The sequence below is a fragment of the Colletotrichum navitas genome, assembly GCF_030913465.1.
Source record: "Colletotrichum navitas strain CBS 125086 chromosome Unknown LY79scaffold_12, whole genome shotgun sequence".
NCBI lineage: Eukaryota > Fungi > Ascomycota > Sordariomycetes > Glomerellales > Glomerellaceae > Colletotrichum > Colletotrichum navitas.
In genome coordinates this window covers 387,012-405,395 of record NW_026850558.1, presented here as the reverse complement: position 1 = coordinate 405,395, position 18,384 = coordinate 387,012, and the positions used below count along the sequence as shown (strand labels likewise).

Below are 18,384 nucleotides of genomic sequence, written 5' to 3'. Positions count from 1 at the left end.
CCGGGTTTCAAGGTACCAACTACTTTTGATTGTTATCCTCTTTCATCGCGGCTTACAGTTGTTCTTCAGTGTTCAGCAAGCCCAGGTCAAAATTCAGTAACATGTGGATGAAGTCCGCAGAAGGCACCTTGAATAACCACGTTGCAAAGATTGCAGTAGGAAGTCCTCGCGATATTGAAGAAGGGGTACAATTCTTGCTCTAGTGGCAAGGCCTCAGAGTCTATAATTGATGACAAAAAAGTTGTTGCCAACTGAAAACGGGTATATCGACACCCCTGACGCCTATCCATGGTTCCAACCGAGTCCTCTTCCTATCCTCGGAACGCAATAGCGATATAACTCCTTGGCAGAAAAACGGTAGTCGTCATCCCGCCAATGCCAGAGTTTCCGTCTTTCATGTGTACTATTCCTTCTCCTCCTCCCTCGCACGCAGGCCTCACATCTCCTCATCGAAATCCACCTCACCTGACCGTCGACGTTGCTAGCTAGGGCGCCAAATCACGATCAACGAAAGGAGCAAATCTGCCCCGGTCCTGATAGCGTTCACGATCTGTGGTGAATGTCGCATAACCATCATCTGCTTGCATGTCATCCTCATCGAAAACTGATTCGATCCCTCGCTTGGCCCCACCGCTGGGAACGGCGAAATGACCAGCCCGGGGCACATCTCTTGTTGCGCTGCAAACGCTTTTCTGAGCATTGAGTATATCCTCGTATGCCTGCAGCATTCTTTTACCATCCTCGTCAAAGTTGGCAGAGAACCGCTGAATAGAGATGAACTGGACAGCCGAGACCATGTCCTTCCCGTACATGTTCATAATGTAGGCCGCGACGACGAAAGCTGACCGGTCGTTGCCTGTTTCACAGACAACCAACACCTTGCCACTCTTGAAGGTGTCGCTGTCGATGATCATTTGACCCTCCTGCATGGGCGTCGCCTGGCTGCGATACACATTGAGAAGGTGTCCATTGATCTTCGCCACAACCTCGGGGAAGCCGCGGATCAGCTGAGCGTTGTCCAAGACATCCAAGTACTCAACCAAAATGCCCAGCTTGTGAGCGACCTTGTCCACACTCATGAGTCTGGCTTGGGCGACGCTTGCATGACGCGTCACTATGACCATGGTGATACCCTCCTTTGCAAGCCAAGTCTCGTCGCGAGCGACAGACAAGGGACCGAGATAGAGAAAGTCCAAGATTGTCTGGGCTTTGCGGCGGGACTCGTAACTCCACCCCACCGATCTGTCGGTGGCTGTCTGGGTTTTGTTGCGAGTGATGATTCTGAGATCCTCGCTTGTCAAACGCATGGCGTTGACGTTGTCAAATGAGGGAACGATGGTGGCTGCTGCAGGTCCCTTGGGGTAAGTCATAGGAATCGGAATATAAGGCGGACTCGGGGGCCTGGTGCTGTATGGGGCAGCGGCAATGGCGTCCGAGAGGCGTTCATTCGAGGTTTCCATGTTGCCTTCTGCTTATGAGGGATTTGAAGTAGAATTAGTTGATGGTGATGGTAACGGCATGTGTTTCGCTGCCCGCGTGCGCACTGACTCGGCACCAGTAGGGGCGGTTTCGTTCGTTCCCTGCCTCTCACTTTCCAGGCGTAGCCGGTAATGCGGAAGACGTGCGCAGTGGCCCAGAGAAGATGCGTTTCCAGATCTGTGACAGCTTGACTTGAGCCGGATTCCGACGTTGGGCGAGGCGATGTTAAGTCTGGGTGATGTTGATGTTAAGTTGAGATGTGGAGTTGGGAAGGCACAGAATCGGGGTCGCACGAGGAATCTAGGTTTAATCGGTAAACTGAGCCGTGTCTAGGCCCCAGCGTCTAAACCGCCCCACTCGGCGGCCGGCGGCGGCCTACCCACCTAGGTAGGAGGTACCTTACCTACTTGGGTGTACGGTAAACCCGTCAGACAGCTCTAGAGTCAACCGTGTGTCCGTCCGATTCAAACGTCGCTTCTTCCCAATATTAGGTACCAAACTCTGGATGATGCCGAGCCAATTGGGAGCTGACGCCGTGGTACATGACCGCTATTTTTCTTTTGTCAGTCTCAACCTTGCAACATGAATAGGTATGTCTTGCGACGAGAAGAGGTAAAAAGGTCAGGTTCGCACGTTCAAGGTGCAATACATGGATGACAGTAGCAGGCTTTTGAGAAGCGGCTGATTCTTCGGTCAGGTTTCCTGCAGGCTGCACCTGCTTTCAGGTCGTTTAGCGGAGCTGCAGCATCCATGTTGGTCGCACGGCATACCTCAACCGGCTACTGCGGATGACTGTTCAAAGGGATTCGGGTCTTGCCTTGCATATGAAAACACTAAACGAACCCACGTGTACCTATCTATAAATGAGGCTGTCCCCACCTACCCCTGTTTGTGGTAGCGTCACAGGTATGTATGTACATGTTGACCAATGCTGACGGTCTGCCCGGTTAATTGAGTTGGATGGTCAAGTATCATCTCAGGGCGCAGCGGAGCACCGGTACTAAGTGCGACGGACCAGCCAGTTCTTTCCCCTTCCCTCGTCTTGCCATCAAATCACTTGCTGTGCCAACCGTTAGACAAACCATCGGATTCGGCTCAATTAAGGCCACACATTACTAGGATATCGAACCTTAGTTGTAAGATTCTGGTGAAAGAGAACAACATACTTCAGGAGTCATATCATTCAAGCATTGTCTATTTAAAATAAAATAAAAACACGTAGGACATCATAACAAAGGCAGTGTGCAACCGTCTAATAAAGCACCTTACAGCTCTTCGGAAACAGACTCGCCCTTCTTCTCCAGGGCCGTAAAGTCGGTGAAACCTAGCTCGTAAACTAGTCCAAGGGTCATCTTGGCGTGCTCGAGCATGTGGTCAAACGACAGGTACTTGATGGTGTCATCGACGCCGTGGATATGGTTGTCCGAGTACTCGAAAGCCGACTCGATGACGAACGCCGAGGGATAGCCGGCCTTGCTGGCGGAGGCATGGTCAGAGCAGGCATATCCGCACTTGGTCTCAACATAAGGGACCTTGCAGTACTGTAGCTTTGGTTAGCATCATGGCACGCCAGTCATGATGAGCAACTAGATCGACTTGCCTCAACAATAACCTTCTTGATGAAGCCGGTCAAGCCAGGGTCAACAAAGTCAGTAATGACACCGACGCTCTCGGGCTGTCCGGCATCCAGAGTTCTTTGCACGAAACCAGTCATGTCCTGCTGGAGCATGGCCTTGATATCACGGCCTTCCTTCTCGTACGACGAGAAAATGGCCTGGCTACCAAGCAGGCCGCCCTCCTCAGCACTGTACCAGTGGAACTCGATTGTGTTGTCGGCCTCGCCAGAAACGATGTCCTTGGACTTGAGCAGAGTGCGGAAGGCTTCGAGGATAGTCATGGAGCCGCTGCCATCATCGTCGGCACCGGGAGCCGCAAGAATCGAGGGCAGCCACAGGTTGATGGAGTCTTGGTGGGCGCCGATGATGACGGTGCTGTTGGACTTGCCGGGTATGGTGACAATGATGGAGCTTTGCTGCCAGGTATGGGGGAAGTGCTGGGCGTAGACGTTCTTATCGGCGCCAGCATCTTTGATGATGGAGTTAATCTTGGCAAGAAGCCACTCGGACGACTGGCGACCATAGTCGGACTTGTAATAACGGGTATGGAAGCTGGTGAACTTCTCGAGGTTCTTCTGGATTTCAGACTTGTCAAGGTCCTTGAGCAGAGGCTTGACCTTGTCCTGGCGAGAGCACTTCTCGGGGAAGACGCTCTTCGTCTTTGTGTGGAGGCGAGTGGCACCGAGGTCCTTGTGATCAGTGATGTCGAAGAAGCGGTTACCGTTCTGGAAGAAACAATGTCAGCGTGGCAAACAAGCAGCGGAAACAAGGGAACCCTACTCGGCGGAGCTCCCACTTCTCCTCCTCAGTGACCCAGCGAGTGTCTCCTGGGGCGAGCTCAATCAAGTACTTCTCGGGCTCGGAGCCGGCAGGATACAACTGGACGCGGTTGATCTCATCTTCGGCAAGAAAGCGGGCGCTGACCGAGTGCGCAAGTATGGTAAGAAGCGAAGCTTTGGCAACCTTCATCTTGGAAATGGGGATGCTGGAGAATGAGTCTGGAGATGATGCGGGAGGTAAGTGGGCGGATGTGGATGTTGTTGAAGGGAAGAGGGAAGTAGGTTGTCGTCACCTCGGCTGCACTGATAGGTGCCTAGATAGCGACTCCGCGGGTCTGCGACAGCTTGGGGAGCTCCCCTGTCTCGAATCGCACATCATCCCCGCGCGTTGCCTGGTACACGGTATTACAGGCCAAATGCTGTTGGGTGGGTACCTGACCTTGGGTACGTACCACGGATATCCGCTTGGGTCATCCGAACCTCACGTCATCGGACTCTCCCTTTTCCAGAAGGTGTGTAAATGCTTTGGGTAGTTGTTAGAGTCAACCAGCGGATAGGTAGTCAACAAGCGTCAGGACAAACATCGGCCACGCTTAGGTACTAGTGGGTCGACCCACGGCACCCTAAATGTGAAAGGCGGACCGATGGCGAGCCCACCAAACGCTAATTACAAAGAAGCTTGATCAGGACATGGGCATTGCGAGACAGCTACCGCGTGCGACACCGGGCAGGCGACATCTTCAGCTGCAATGGTACATACCTTGCCTAAGATTGAATGATACTTTCATCGAGACCCCCTGAGGAACGCAAAAAGACATGCAACACCAGGCATTCGCCGGTCGTCTCCGACCCGACTACTACTCTGGCCCTCACTGGTTTATCTATGAGAGAGCGGACGGGATCTCGAGTTCTCCAGTGGGTGTGGTCGCATGTGGCAAGTGGGCAACTTGAATGCGTTTATGTATGCTGTCACAACCCTACGGCATGGCGTGCTGTTCAACCGCGTGCTTCGCCGCATCTAAATTGAATTGTCAACGGCAGTCTTGCCTTGGAATAATGTCGGTCCACAGAGGCCATATGGCAGGATGAGAGGGTGCTGCACAGCGTGACAACCTCGTTCAATGCAAGCATCCACGATACCAGGCTGACACCAGCTCCCCAACGATGGATGGGTTGAGACGCTATAAGCAGGTTACCTCAGCGCTATCATGTTTTGACGTCTTGCATGTACCAGTTTTACACAGCAGACCAATTTAACCTGAGCAATATTCTCAAGTAAGATCCAACCCCCAAGATATAAGACCTAATATTACTTAGATGATTGTAACACCATGAAGATTCTGGGCCGACCCTCGATTGAAAAATGTGATGATCCTTCTGTTCAGGTAAGACCTGTGCAAATATGGTGTGACGAGACAACAGCTATCGTGAGGGTGGGCGTACCCAGGGCCTTGCATCATCTCAGCGCAATCTCATGTTCCCAGCCCCTCCGGTTCAATATACTGGAACACCCAATCAGTCAGTATGCTCTGTCTTGTGATTGAACACATATTGCTCGTCGAAGTTCCCTTCAAGAAGAAATGCCGGGTCTAATATGAGATAAGACGCGACGATACAAGCCATGCGGTCAATCCGAACTCTATCAACCTAGTTCATCCCATCACGGTCTTCTAGAGCAGCTCGGGTAAGATTCAAAGGCGTATTTTTGGTAATCAGCGAACAGCTGCGTGATAAAAGAGACTATCAAGTCTCAATGCACGTATAGACACAATTCAAAATAATTATTATTCAGGGCACTGTAATCTCGGTCCGCACCGGAGATCTTGGCCCTTGCAGCCTTTCAACGTCCTTTGCACTCTGTGCAAAACATGCCGCTCTCCAACGACAGAACAGCCATTTCGAATATGAGCCATAAGTCGTTCACTACAAGCCTGGGATCAGGCCAGAGTCCATGCGTTATACTGGGGGCCACTGTAGCCGCGCGGCCTTGATTGTGAGTTTGTCTTCAAGCTCTAGAGGTCGGTATACCTTTTGGCTTGTAATTACGGTTCAATCCCCCTCTAGCATTTTGCTATTCAAGTCGTTGTTTTGGACGCCATGGCTGCAAACGTGTCCCTCTGGTGGCACAACCCCTCCCCCCCAAGAACTATGCAGGGTGGAGAGTCGTAGGTCGTGGCTATATGTTTTGCAACACAACGGCCTACTTTGGTCGTCCAGGTCTTACATATTGATCACTACATGTTCCCTTGGACTAGGCGCTTTGAGCTCCATCATCATGTCATGACAGATCACGTTCGAGAAGATGCGCCGAAAGAGACAATCGACAGCCAGCTTGGGAAAAGGAAAAAAGCCCGGACGGAGAGAACGCGATAGAAGAGGACCCAAGCCGCCCAGCTGCTATAGCGGGTGCACATTAGTGCGATTCCCAACGCGGCATCGCGACTTCGCCCTTTGAACTCTATCCGAGCCACAAATCAATCGCGGGGCCTGCTACTCGATTTTGTCTTTGTTCCTCAAGGTAAAGCAAAGTAGGTAGGTCGACGAAGTAGGTAGGTTGTGTTAGGGCGGACGGATCCGGGTGCTCGGATGACAATGATATCACCCAACAGCGCCGCATGTTCCCCATTGGCATCCCCGCGCTCGGACGGCGTCCAGAGCAATCTACGTCCGACGGGCTAGTAATGTGAGTAGCTGCCCTGCATGACGTGAGCTGAGTTCTCTCGATCCTACTTCTACACTACAACACGCCTCGCAATATATTCAGCGGCCTCTGCTTTGACTTTATACCAACCTTCGCAAGAAGTTACTTGCAAGCAAATCAAAAACACCGACGGGGTCTATCAACCTCGAGCGAGTGTATCGACAGCAAGATGGCGGACTCTAGCCCCCCGAGAAAGAATTTCGACCTGATCAAGCGCGGCGTCAAGAAACCCAACGTGCCGGGCACCCTGACCTTCATCGGTCTCCGCGGCCTCGACCCGTTTCTACAATACCAGCTCATCGCCGGCGGCCTGGGCGCCTCCATCCTCGGCCGGATCGGCGTGCGCTCCATCCCCTTGGACGTTGCCGCGCTCTCCACGACGGCCATCTCCATCCTCGACAACCTCCGCCTTCCGCTTCCGCACCTCATCCTCCTCGGCATGTCCGTCGGCTCCTTCGCCAAGCATGCCTACTGGCTCGTCTTCCTCTCGGCCGAGGAGTTTCCCGTCTCCAACGCCATCCCCGTGAGCCTGTACAACACCCTCGTCAACAGCGCCAACTCGCTCCTCATCCTCGCCGCCTCCACCTCCGTCCTCAACTCGCCCCGTTACTTCCCAGGCACTGCCCTGCCCTACCAGGTCGTCCTCGGCAGCGCCCTCTACGCCGTTGGCATGTTCCTCGAAACCGCCTCCGAATGGCAGCGCAAGCAGTTCAAGGACAAGCCCGAAAACAAGGGCAAGGTCATCAAGAGCGGCCTCTGGAGCTGGGCGCGCCACATCAACTACGGCGGCTACGCCATGTGGAGGGCTGGGTACTGCATGGCCGCGTCGGGGTTCATCGGCGGCACTATCATGGGCGTGTGGCAGGCGGTCGATTTCCTCACGCGCGGTGTGCCGGCGTTGAATGAATACTGCTCGAAGCGATACGGAGAGCAGTGGGCGCAATTCAAGAAGGAGGTGCCGTGGGTGTTGATCCCGGGCATCTATTGATGGATTGGCTGGGGTTCGATCTATTACTGTATCTTATCATCAAAAGTGATCAATTGCCATTCGGGGTCGGCCGCAAGAAAAACGGAACCAGATTCCCATGGTGTTCAACCATAGTGGCACGTCTTCGGCGGCTCATGCTGCTAATATGAGATAAAGTCTTTTCTGCCGAAGTTGTCTCAGCCGGGGTATGTGAGTATCCTGTAAGTGTGGACTTGCCGTCGTCCACAAACATGAGTGAAAGCCGCATGAAGAAAGTCGTGTCAATGCCCAACGCGCAAACCAGCGGGTGTATGCTCTCCTTCCTCACCAGACGACGCTCGCTCACATGCTGTCCTCCATCTGTCGACTCCGGACCTTAGCCCAGTCGTCGCGCTCCTTCTTTCCGCCTTGCTGCTCCAAGCCCATGCCGCGCTCAACCCACTCCTTGCTGCCCATGTGGCTCAGACGCGAAAGCGCACGCGCAAACGCGAAAGCCTCCTCATCGCCCGAGAATAAGCCCTGGAGGCCCTTGATCGAATCAATGTTGTGATCAATGTCCTCCAGGAGATGTGTCGCGCCGCTATCGCTTTGGCCAAAGTCCTTCTTATCCTGCTTCCCCAGTGATTCCTCCAGCTCGGCGCGCGAGACGAAGAGTTCCGTCAGGGGCTTCTCAGTCGTCAGGACAAGCTTCGCGTGCGACTCGTAAACGGCGTCGATGAAGGTGATGAAGCGACGTGCCAGGTCCCGCTGGTGGTACGTCATTCCAGGTACGTCGGTAATGACGAAGGCGTCGTAGTTGCGCACGAGTTCGAGGTAGTCCGCCGCCGACGTCGCCTTGCCGATGAGCTCGTCAAATGTGAACCACGCACAGCGCCCGCTAACACGCGGGACGTGAATCTCGCGACCCCAGACGTTCTGCACCTCCGAGTGCGGCGACGGGTTCTCGGGGTCGCCAAGGAAGTGGAACCACTTCTCAGCGTGGGAGCTGGCGTGGGCATCAAGCGGTGTATGGTACACGCCCGAAGGGGGTCTCGGGATCTTGCGGTAGTCTGTCGGCGAGTCCAGATTAATAACGTGGAGCCTGCTCTTGAGCAACTTGATCGCCGGAACGAAGGATTCTCGCTGGATTCCGTTCTTGTAGAGTTCGTCGGGGTGTCGGTTCGAGGTCGTGACCAGTACGACGCCATGTGACATGAGCGATTCAAGTAGCCTGTCAAGGTATCAGTCAGTAGCCGTCGCTCAAGCTCCTAGACCGTGCCCCACACCACCATTTACCTTCTCAAAATCATGGCGTCCGCCACGTCTGTACACTGGAACTCGTCGAAGCAGAGAACGTTGCCCTTGGCTGCAATATCAGCCGCGACGAACGGCACAGCGTCGATATCGACGCCGTGCTGCATCTTCATCTTGTGGAGCCGCTTGTGGACGTCCTGCATGAAGTTGTGGAAGTGTATTCTCGTCTTAGTCTTGACGGAGCTCGGCAGTGTGTCGTAAAAGAGGTCCATAAGCATTGTCTTGCCGCTGCCGACGTCGCCATAGAGATAGAGACCGCGGGGGAGGTTGCTCGGAATCGCGCCTATCGTGACCCGGGCCGCCTTGCCTCCGCCGAACCAAGATCCAAACATCGACTTCGCCGGTTTCAGGGACTCGAGAGTCGGGTGGACAACTTCAGGCGCGTCGTAATTGACCAGCTCATCATGTAGGTGCTGGAGGCTTTGGATAATGCCTACCGAGCGTCAGCATGTGATCCTCTGTTCTTTGCGATCGGGATTGCCTCGTACCTCGTTGGTGCTCGTCATTGCGCAAAACGCCGGTGTCGACACGGCGATCGTATTCTTGGAGCGGGCCATGATGGTCCTTTGCGACTGCCTCACTTCAGACTCTATGCTGCTGTCGTCGGTGGTATATTCCTGGACCTACCACTATTTCCTTCTGTCGCAGCTGAAACCGTCGACGCTGCCCTCCTCTGCGCCCTATTGCTGGAGAACTCTCTGGGAACACTCGCAAAGTGGCGGATCGTGATGGTGTCTGTTCGGTTTACCAGACACGATGTACAGAGTGAGTGGCGGAGGGCATTGTGCCTCGGGAGACTTCGGGCGGTCGCAGCAGCAACTGACAGCACACCAAGTCGGCTGAGAGGGTGCAAAGATCCAGCTCTGCGCATTGTAGCTGGAGGGAGATGCTAGCAAAAAAAAAAGTCTAGGGGTATTGAAATGAAAGAAAACATGTTACGCAAGTATGCGCGCTATATTGGTGGTGTGCAGTGTTGGATTAACGAAATCGCTCTGAGAGCGGTGTGCGGATAGAAAGAAAGCGACAAAAACAGTCCGGTTGCCGGGAAAGTGCAAGGTACCATGGAAAATGACGCTATTGCCTTCCAAACTGCCGCCGGCTCTCAGAACTGGTGCCGAATTGAGCCAGTGGAGGACTGGAAAGTTGGCGGCTGCAGAAGGGTGGGGAAGCCGAAAGAAGCCGAACTCCGGACCATGCCGACTTCGGTCAGCTCGGTCGGTGTGTGGCGGGGCTCCCAAGCCGAAATGTGGCGATGACTCCAAGACTGAACGCCATGATTCTCCGTCTGAATAGGGTCTTCACTCCAACGGTCATAGTGTCATAGTGAAGAGTTCTTCTACCAGGCTTGTTGAAAAGGCTTTTCATGGCAACCTCTATTCGAGACCGGTGACTGCTAAGTCCATCTAAACTAGAGTGCACAGCCGTAAACGAAGGCACAACGGTGGTGGCAGACAGATCCCAAGAAGGAATTCTGAAAACCTACCAGCGTCAAGAAGTAGTCGCTCAATGTAGTAGAATGAGGTCTACGTTCTCTTGTAATCAAAAGCCCGGAACCGCCTTTTCTGAACAGGGGGGGGCGTAACTTACTAGACGAGATTCAGGCTTCCAGCAACAATCGTCATGGTTTCTTTTTCCTTTCTTCTTCTTTTTCTTCTTTTCCACCGCACCTACCCCCCTACATAGAGAAAACCTGAGCGCATTCCGAATCTTAGTATTACTTACGTTGACGTTGTTTGTGGTGCTCAGAAATGCGGTCAGACAGTAAGTACCCTGGTGGCAATGGCGGCATCGTCATTGTTCCGTATGGTCAGAACTTCATGTCTTCCATCATGCCTGATTCAAGTAGGTCTGCGCCAGAGTAGGCCGTAAAAATTTCAGTAAATTCATATTATAGTTCAAGGCTTCTTAGGTGTTAGCGCAGAATCACGAACTTATCCAAGGGTGGAGTAACGGGGCGTCAGAAAGCGCGGGAGGGGGCAAGCAATAATCAACATCGCAACGCTTACCGTTTTAGACTCTTAGAGTCTCTTTAATGAAATCCTTTGGCCACCTTGAAATACCCATTATGTTTTCAATACAATACATTAGCCAAAGTTTTTGTTAGTCGTAAGTTCGCCACTAAAGCTGGCGCGTCGCAATGCAAAGATAACTCAGCAGGTACCGTGTTAACTAAGCCTGTTCGTGGCATTCTCTAGCCTATGGGGGTCGTTGGAGGTCGGCGTCTTGAGACATGGATTGTTGCTGTCCGGGGAGGGAAGCCGCCGCTGGCGCCAGAGACGAGTGTCGCCCCCTTTTTTGGCGCTATCATCTACGGACTCAAGACTAATGTGACTCATAGTCGAGCGGATTTTCAAGTACTGCCTCTAAGATCCTCCCTGCCGACCAGATCTAGCCAATACGGTTGCTAGATCAATGACTGGGCATTAGGGAAGAGGTGAGCAAAGTTGTTCTTCGCAAACTGCATTGCAAATAGATGAAGTAGAAAATCTTTACTTCTGAATGGCCTAGTGACCGATTGAAGCCTGGCTTCGGCTTGAATTCCAGTCATGTCATGCCCTGGCAGTCTGTTTTAAAACAACGCCATTCACTTGACCTCATGATCAGTTCTCACACGGCGTCATAATCCTTCGTTTTATGCCCCTGACCGACCAAGATCGGCAGAGATGCCACACACATCCTATGCAACCGGCCGCCCAGGCATAGCGCCCGCAGTTGTCCTCGCAGGAATTGTTGCGAGTGGCGGTCTAGTAGACTCAGAAAATGTGGGGGAAGCGGTTGAGCCCGGAAAAGCAGGTAATATCGGTAGTAACCAGCCCAGATTGGTCGGCTGATGAGGCCGCGAAGGGAAGAGGAGGGGGGGTCAGTTCGCTCATACTCGTGCGGGACCGAACAACTCAGACTGCGGCCAGGAGCAGCGCTCTACTGGGTTTATGCAAGCTGGAATGGCTATCAACTCTGCCGTCTCTCAGAAGTATCGGTCGATGATATATCATGGTCCGACAGCGTGACCGCCGAACCTTCGAACGACCAGAATACGACAGGTATTATGTTTGATGCTCCTTTTTCTGGCCACAGAAGTGTAAGGACTCAGCATGACCCACGACGCGAAGGTTTTGGGTTGACTGAGACCGTAGCCCTATCTGACAACGAATGGCTTCTTGAGGAAGAACATGTGTCAATAGGCCACCGCTCTATCGCACGCTCCGGACCACAGACACGTCACATTTAGCGGCAAACCTAATTCGGGGCGTCGATTCGTTGCCGGCCAAGTTGAATTCTCTGATTTGAATCTCTTCCGCCTTGCCATCATTGGTGATGCATGAGACTTTGAGGGCCCAAGGAACGGAGGCGCCCCAAGCCTACCACACCCGCGCCGATGTGGATACTATGCCCTTGGCAGCTTACATCCGACCATAGAGCAAGCCTATTGTGTTTCTTTTTCTGTCATATGGTTCTTGTTCTTGCCCTTAGTAACACCCGACTGCAAGACCGTCGAATACTGCCGAGGCGTTCGATGTACAACTGTTGTTACCAGCATAGACGCGGCGTTGGCCGCCATTCATTGGACAGATCATGAACATAGCAATTACACAACGAGCACCACCAAGAAACACATCAAGGATGTGGCTTGTTACCTCTGTTCTTCAAAACGATGGTTATCACCATGTTACAAGCCATAAAGGGTCGCCAGCAACCAAGAAAAAAATAGTCTTCCGGCCCCTGTCTTTCCTCCAATCCTTCCTTACCTCAGGTATATAAACACCGTCAGATTACAATACAATGGCTGCAGTTCCAGGACATCCAACGCGCCATCGGCGAAATCTCTCAACAAAATAGACATGGGTTGAGCGAGAAGGAAGGCGGTTGGTGGTTACGCAAGGCATTTTTTTCCGTTGCTGGCGGCCGGTTGAGGCCGACCGACCCCAAAGCTTCTGAAATGGACAGATATTTCTTTCCCAACCCCAAGATAACGCTCCTGATCGACCAACCCGAGAATCTGGTTTGCCAGATCTGCCAACAGAACAATCTGATATCCCAGGACCATGGCGAGGTCAGTTGGGAAACGGTACCGGAAAGCGTGCCTGTAATGATGCCTCGTTGACATGTGGCAGGGCCTCGACGCCTGAAGACGCGATTTCGGGACCACGCGAGCTGCCCTTTTTGTCGCCAAGGACTATTGCACAGCAGATGTGAACATGACCTGCGCCTTCGCCGCATCACCGTGGGCGAAATATCTCTCATATCAACCACGATAGCGGAAGGAAGCACCTTACTACACCTGTGTTCTCGGTGCTACACACTTGCTCTGGGAGCTGCGGCTGAGGTAGGATTCAAGACTTGCAAGTGAAGGTTTGTGCAGGCGGGGGAGTCGGTTTCTTACCTCGGAGAGCCAGGCGGATGTTGCAATCTTCTTGCGCAGGAAGAGGCTAATTTAGAAAACATGATTTTGAAAGAGTACCAAATTGACGAACTCGTGGCTGACCCACAGGAGAGTGATATGCAGAGGTGAGCTGACCGCTGGGGCTGGAATCGGTTGGTTACGGGCTTGTGGTACTGAGATCCTCCGACTGCCGGTCAAGTGGACAAGGACTATGTACATAGGTAGTAGGTGCACCATGCACGTAGGTACTATTGGGTGAGGTATGCCGAAGTGGTTTTCGGATGGGCGGCGTTACAGTCGCCAAAAAGCAAGGGTTACTGCCGAGTCGAATGTTCTCCAGATGGAGGGGACTTTTTTTGTCGTCTGATCACTTGCCCTTGCATTGTAGCATCGGATTAGAGGATGGCCCATCTGACTAGGGTGACAAGCTCGGGAGCGAGCCCTGGCAATGGAGACTGGGTCGATGGATTAATAATACGTGTGCGCTGGTGCACACTACACACTAGGTAGAATAGAGAAACTCCAATACAGTTTCCCAGTCATAGGAAGACGCTAACCGTCAGGTGTTACGGAGACGCTCATCTGGGTTGTTTAGTCAAGAGATTTCATGGTACTGGGTTTGTGTCTAGAAACCTTCCATTATGATGTTGAATATTTGACATGATGCTTATAGTGTGTTTATCCGACTGTACTAGAATGTTATTGTGTATCTTTGTGATCTCAAGAGGGAGGAGCGCCTTGGATGCATACCTCAATTATGGAGACGCTCGTGGATAACAAGCTAGACTGTTTGGGGGGGGGTTGGGGGGGGGGGGGGGGGGGGCGATTGTGGCAATCCGCGAGCCTCTGGTCGTCCATCGACCTTTTTAGCTATTCCAAGCAACTTTTGAAGATGCAAGGGTCGACATAGGGATTCCACGAACGTGATGGTGGCCGGGAATAATGCATAAGCTTCCCACGGGTCACATCCGCGAAGTCGGCAACCACACTAAGAGGCTGTTGGTGCTCGCGACGCGAGCATAGGTGGGGGACTGATATATAGGTACGTACAGTAGTAGTAAAGTTGGTCTCGGAACAAATTCCGGACGATAGACGAGAGAGGGAGGAGGAGGAGGAGGCAAATGAGCCGAGGACGGCGACGCTAGACAAATGTGGAAGGACCTTTGGCTATCAGTAGCATTGACCACATGGCACCAGCGGGCAGGGAGGCACCTCAAGGCGGAGGAGGCAAAAATAAACGGGCATTTTACCCGCCGTTTGGTCTAATTTAGCGCCAAAGACCCTGGGTTAAGGCCCCCAATCTCAATGTCCATTTATTTATAACACTTTTGTCTGTTATGTCCGGGAGACACATCCCATGCGACAGCACAATGCAACAATGCCATGTACTTGGCGACTGGGGGATTAAGACTCGGCCCGGCGGATTGCAACGGACCGCGACGTGGGCTCGTGGGGTCTCACAATGTCGAAACCGCATGCATCCCTTTTAAATTGCCCAACTTGTATGTACCCTCTATGCCACCTACGCTCTAGTGTATTCGTATTCTATATACCCTATACTATGCCTTCCACCTTTTCCTGCCGGTGAAGGATGTATTGGCTTCTCACCGAACCATTGCCGAAGCGTTGGTTGAGATGTTGTCTCCTTACCATTTAAACCGCTCATCTCGTCGCTGGCAAGTGTAGGTGATCCCGGATCCTTTCCACCCGGAGGAGACCAAGTGAGGATGAACGCTCGCTTAGTTGCCTAGCGTGGGTGATTCGGCCAACCAGAAAGTCACATCTGACCTCTCTCTCGGTGGTGATGGCAATATGACTGCATCCGTACACTACATCCAGTCAATCGGGGGATATCCGGCCTTTGTTGGATTACCAGCATTTAGCTATTCTGCTCCAAGATAGTCTATCCCCGCCCTATAGGCCGTACCGAGCATGCCCGCCGTATTCCGACCCAGTGGAATAGGCCTGCCCGTGGATGTATGCACAAGCATGTCTGAAGACCAAGCTTCGAGCAGGTGGCCTTCCCATTATGGCATTAGTATGGGCTATCCAAGCAGGCTCCAAGCCTTCCCACAGCTTGGATAAACGGTACTTCAAGTCTTGCTCGACCGAGCACGACCCTTCACGTTTACACTTATACTATCGTTGAAGATTCGCGAACGAGAGCGGCTGCCATTGTATCAAGGTTCAGGGACTCATGATCTTCTGGGCGTACTTGTGGCCTGTTACTAATGACGCGTCCGCCTAGCACTTTGGGCCCTCGTTGCCCCCTAACCAGTTGCCCGACATCACACCGATTATTCCCCATCACAATTCAGAAATCAAAGTCTTCTCTTCATGTATTGCCCCATGTCTATCTCACTGCGGCCGCTTCGGTTAGTCTATGGAGCAACAAGGATAGCATCTAGGATTGCTGCAGTGCCCCCCTATTGTATTGTACTGGGACACCGGTATCAATGCCAGGTACTACCGTTGCCCTGGTAGTGCTCCTCTCCGGAGACTCGACCCCACGTCTTGAGTGGTACTTTCCTAAGCCGTTCCTCGTGAATTTTACCGGAGTAATTAGGATTCCCAACCCCAATGATCTGCGTGGGTCGATGCCTTCCCAGGACCACATCGTTTCAGAGGCGATATGACTGGCAAGAATCATCCAACAGCCACATTACGGGGCCGCCAGCATTTCCGCCTTTTGACGATTCTCTGACTTGCCCTCAACTTCCAACTAAAACGACTCTAGCGCATTACAGTGTCACACAAGTGGCTTGGGGCTTGGATTCATGTGGCTCATGCCCCGCCCCTTTCAGAGATTTGGATGGCAAGAAAACCCAAGGAAGAGTTTTCAGATTACGATCATGTACGATTCTGTGCGAACCCGTCCCGTCTTATCGAGACGCAACCCCTTTCAAGCGGACATACATAGTACACTGCTGCTGGTGGCTGGGGGTGCAAGAAAAACCAAGAACCGGGTATGAGGCCATTCATTTCTGTCAGCTGCATGAGCTCGCCTCAACCTGCCTAGTTGTAAAATATTGGGTGTGTTTTCAGCTGCTTCCTTGAATACCGGTATACCCCTATCAGACAGAGCTCGCCATCCTTGTTCCCCTCCAACGGCCGGCGTCGGCCAGGCCAGGCCAGGCCATCCTCCACCCGCATTGCAAGCTACTTCTTCCCGCATACAACTCACTGATCCTTTGCGCTTTCTTTTACTCCAAGTAACATGCCTGACCTGGAGGTACAGCCGGCTCAGTAGCACTGCTAGTTGATGGGCTCATTCACTCACCCTCGTCGCCCTAGTGAAACAAGCGTCACCTACGGTTATTAATCACCGCCTCATCTTTACATGATTTGATGCCCAACGTTCCGATCAAGTTTGCTGTTACCTTGTGATGCATAAAGGAACCTCACGCTTATCACTGTTTCGCACACAAACACCACTCATCACCTTCAAAGACGCCATTTATACTCTCTACAGTGCGGCAACACGCCAGAAAGAAGCCAATGGAAGCGGTCAGTAGTGGCTTTAATCCCGGCAGAATGGGCACGGCCAACATTTTGTGTTTCCTGAGGAACGACTTACCAATATCTTGACCGTAGGAAAAGGAGAGGAGCCGCATCCGGGACAACCAGCGTAGATCCAGGGCTCGAAAGAAGGAGTACGTCCTCGAGATCGAGCAAAAACTACGAGATTGTCAATCCCAAGGGGTGGAAGCTTCGGCTGAAGTGCAACAAGCCGCGCGTCGGGTTGCCAACGAAAACCACAAGCTCCGACAACTTCTCTGCACACTTGGCCTAGTCGACAGACAAATCGAACAGTATATCAAGACAGGGGAACTGGACCCTTCCATTCACAATCTACCACTTGATGTACATGAAAGCAGGACTGCCGCAGCTGGGCAGGAAGCAGCCGCGTTGGAAAGCCTGCTCGTTCCACGGTGGCCAGCCTGCCTCCAAAATCCCTTACCGTTCGTGCCAGGAAGTCGTTCGGGGAGTACCGATCGGACCATCACCTATGGTCCGGCATCAAATTCCTCGGCTGAGGACTATGGTCCTTCGGCCGAAGACGTCCACCAGTCGTACGGATTGATGAGCGCATCGCCAGTGAACTTGAACCCTTCACCAATCTATCCACAGCCCGCACATCCTCAAACCCACGAATACGGCAGTCATCAGCTCAGCCGAGAGAATGTCCAATATGCAGAATCCAGCCACAGTCAGACAAGCCATGGCCCGTCGTTGAACCCGCCTGGGTATGATCCGAATCAGACGTTCGATTATCGACCGATTTTCTCGGCAGGAAATCCATTAATAGGCCATCCGCTCCCGACCTGCTGCGGGCCGCCGGCCGCGCCATACGTTGTGTACCATCCCTCACATCAGCAGCCGATATCCTACGTTACGAGTCGCCTTGGAAGCAGTGCCAGCAACACCTCCAGGTCCGCTTCGGTAGCTGATGCCGATTTTAGTATCGAAGAACGAGCATCACAGCAGACGGGCAATCCTGACGACAACGCTTGGCTACCCAAGACCCATTTCAACAGAGTGTACCTTGAGCGCCGGAATGGCTGAACGCAACAAAGGTATCGGTTACCTTTCAGAACAGCCCCATGAACCAAATACGTACTTGCTGCCTCGAGCTGCTTGCCGAGCCAGCTTGCGATAAGAAAGGGCAACAATGCAGAGATACCCATCAGGCCCAAGGACGAAGACCTATCAAGCCCCTGAAAGAGCAACGCCACAGCCCAGCCAATTCGGTCCTGGAATTTGAAGTAAAATAAAACAAGCCGAGCCTGACTTACTCGCCATTGTTCTTGGGGAAGTCATTGTTGTACAACAATTCAGACAGACAGGGGTAGTAAAGGTCGATTAGGTCTTGTTGTGCTCGAACCCCCTCCCCCCGAAAAGAACAAGAACGCTTCAAAGAACAAAGACAGTGTCTTCCCTTGAATATTTCGATACACTCGGATGCTAAAAATGTCTCGAGTTCTTTACAGGAAACAGACCATGCAATCCGGCCCTGTACACCACTCTTTGTGTTGAATGCAGCAAGTGGAGAAGGCATTGCGATGTTGCATATTGTAGGCTGTTAGTATAGGCCGCATGCCATTGAGGCCAACAGGTCAATTCCCTTATTATAGGGTTTGTTTAACAGATTTTGAAGAGCTGAGCAC

The 18,384-nt window shown here is 52.6% G+C and overlaps 5 protein-coding genes across 5 annotated transcripts; 2 read left to right on the top strand and 3 right to left on the bottom strand.

The window, feature by feature from the left end:
• Nucleotides 1-136: 136 nt before the first annotated feature.
• LY79DRAFT_544599 (dual specificity phosphatase) lies at nt 137-1,849 on the bottom strand. The gene has a single exon (XM_060557124.1). It carries the CDS (start codon nt 1,458-1,460, stop codon nt 486-488), a length of 975 nt encoding a protein of 324 aa, XP_060417252.1. The 5' UTR covers nt 1,461-1,849; the 3' UTR covers nt 137-485.
• Nucleotides 1,850-2,671: 822 nt separating this feature from the next.
• Nucleotides 2,672-4,422, bottom strand: LY79DRAFT_626769 (leucine aminopeptidase 1). The gene is made up of 3 exons (XM_060562115.1): nt 3,876-4,422; nt 3,080-3,820; nt 2,672-3,020 (listed from the first exon to the last, which is right to left on the bottom strand). The coding sequence occupies exons 1-3, from the start codon at nt 4,062-4,064 to the stop codon at nt 2,745-2,747; spliced, it is 1,206 nt and encodes a 401-aa protein (XP_060417251.1). The 5' UTR covers nt 4,065-4,422; the 3' UTR covers nt 2,672-2,744.
• Nucleotides 4,423-6,744: 2,322 nt separating this feature from the next.
• On the top strand, nt 6,745-7,563 carry LY79DRAFT_588066 (uncharacterized protein; the record flags this gene model as incomplete). Its single annotated transcript, XM_060560862.1, has 1 exon — nt 6,745-7,563. The coding sequence occupies one exon, from the start codon at nt 6,745-6,747 to the stop codon at nt 7,561-7,563; it is 819 nt and encodes a 272-aa protein (XP_060417250.1).
• Nucleotides 7,564-7,884: 321 nt separating this feature from the next.
• LY79DRAFT_509659 (AFG1-like ATPase) lies at nt 7,885-9,167 on the bottom strand (the record flags this gene model as incomplete). The annotated part of the gene is made up of 2 exons (XM_060554080.1): nt 7,885-8,752; nt 8,818-9,167. The coding sequence occupies 2 exons, from the start codon at nt 9,165-9,167 to the stop codon at nt 7,885-7,887; spliced, it is 1,218 nt and encodes a 405-aa protein (XP_060417249.1).
• Nucleotides 9,168-16,553: 7,386 nt separating this feature from the next.
• On the top strand, nt 16,554-17,895 carry LY79DRAFT_62277 (uncharacterized protein). Its single transcript, XM_060562071.1, has 2 exons — nt 16,554-16,723; nt 16,811-17,895. Exons 1-2 carry the CDS (start codon nt 16,715-16,717, stop codon nt 17,780-17,782), a joined length of 981 nt encoding a protein of 326 aa, XP_060417248.1. The 5' UTR covers nt 16,554-16,714; the 3' UTR covers nt 17,783-17,895.
• Nucleotides 17,896-18,384: the final 489 nt, after the last annotated feature.

Excerpts from the sequence above, each read along its gene's own strand:
- LY79DRAFT_544599 (XM_060557124.1), bottom strand. The coding sequence starts at position 1,460 with ATGGAAACCTCGAATGAACGCCTCTCGGACGCCATTGCCGCTGCCCCA.
- LY79DRAFT_626769 (XM_060562115.1), bottom strand. The coding sequence starts at position 4,064 with ATGAAGGTTGCCAAAGCTTCGCTTCTTACCATACTTGCGCACTCGGTC. Across the intron at positions 3,821-3,875 it reads AGAAGTGGGAGCTCCGCCGA|AACGGTAACCGCTTCTTCGA; the intron begins GTAGGGTTCCCT and ends TGTTTCTTCCAG. Across the intron at positions 3,021-3,079 it reads TCAAGAAGGTTATTGTTGAG|TACTGCAAGGTCCCTTATGT; the intron begins GCAAGTCGATCT and ends CCAAAGCTACAG.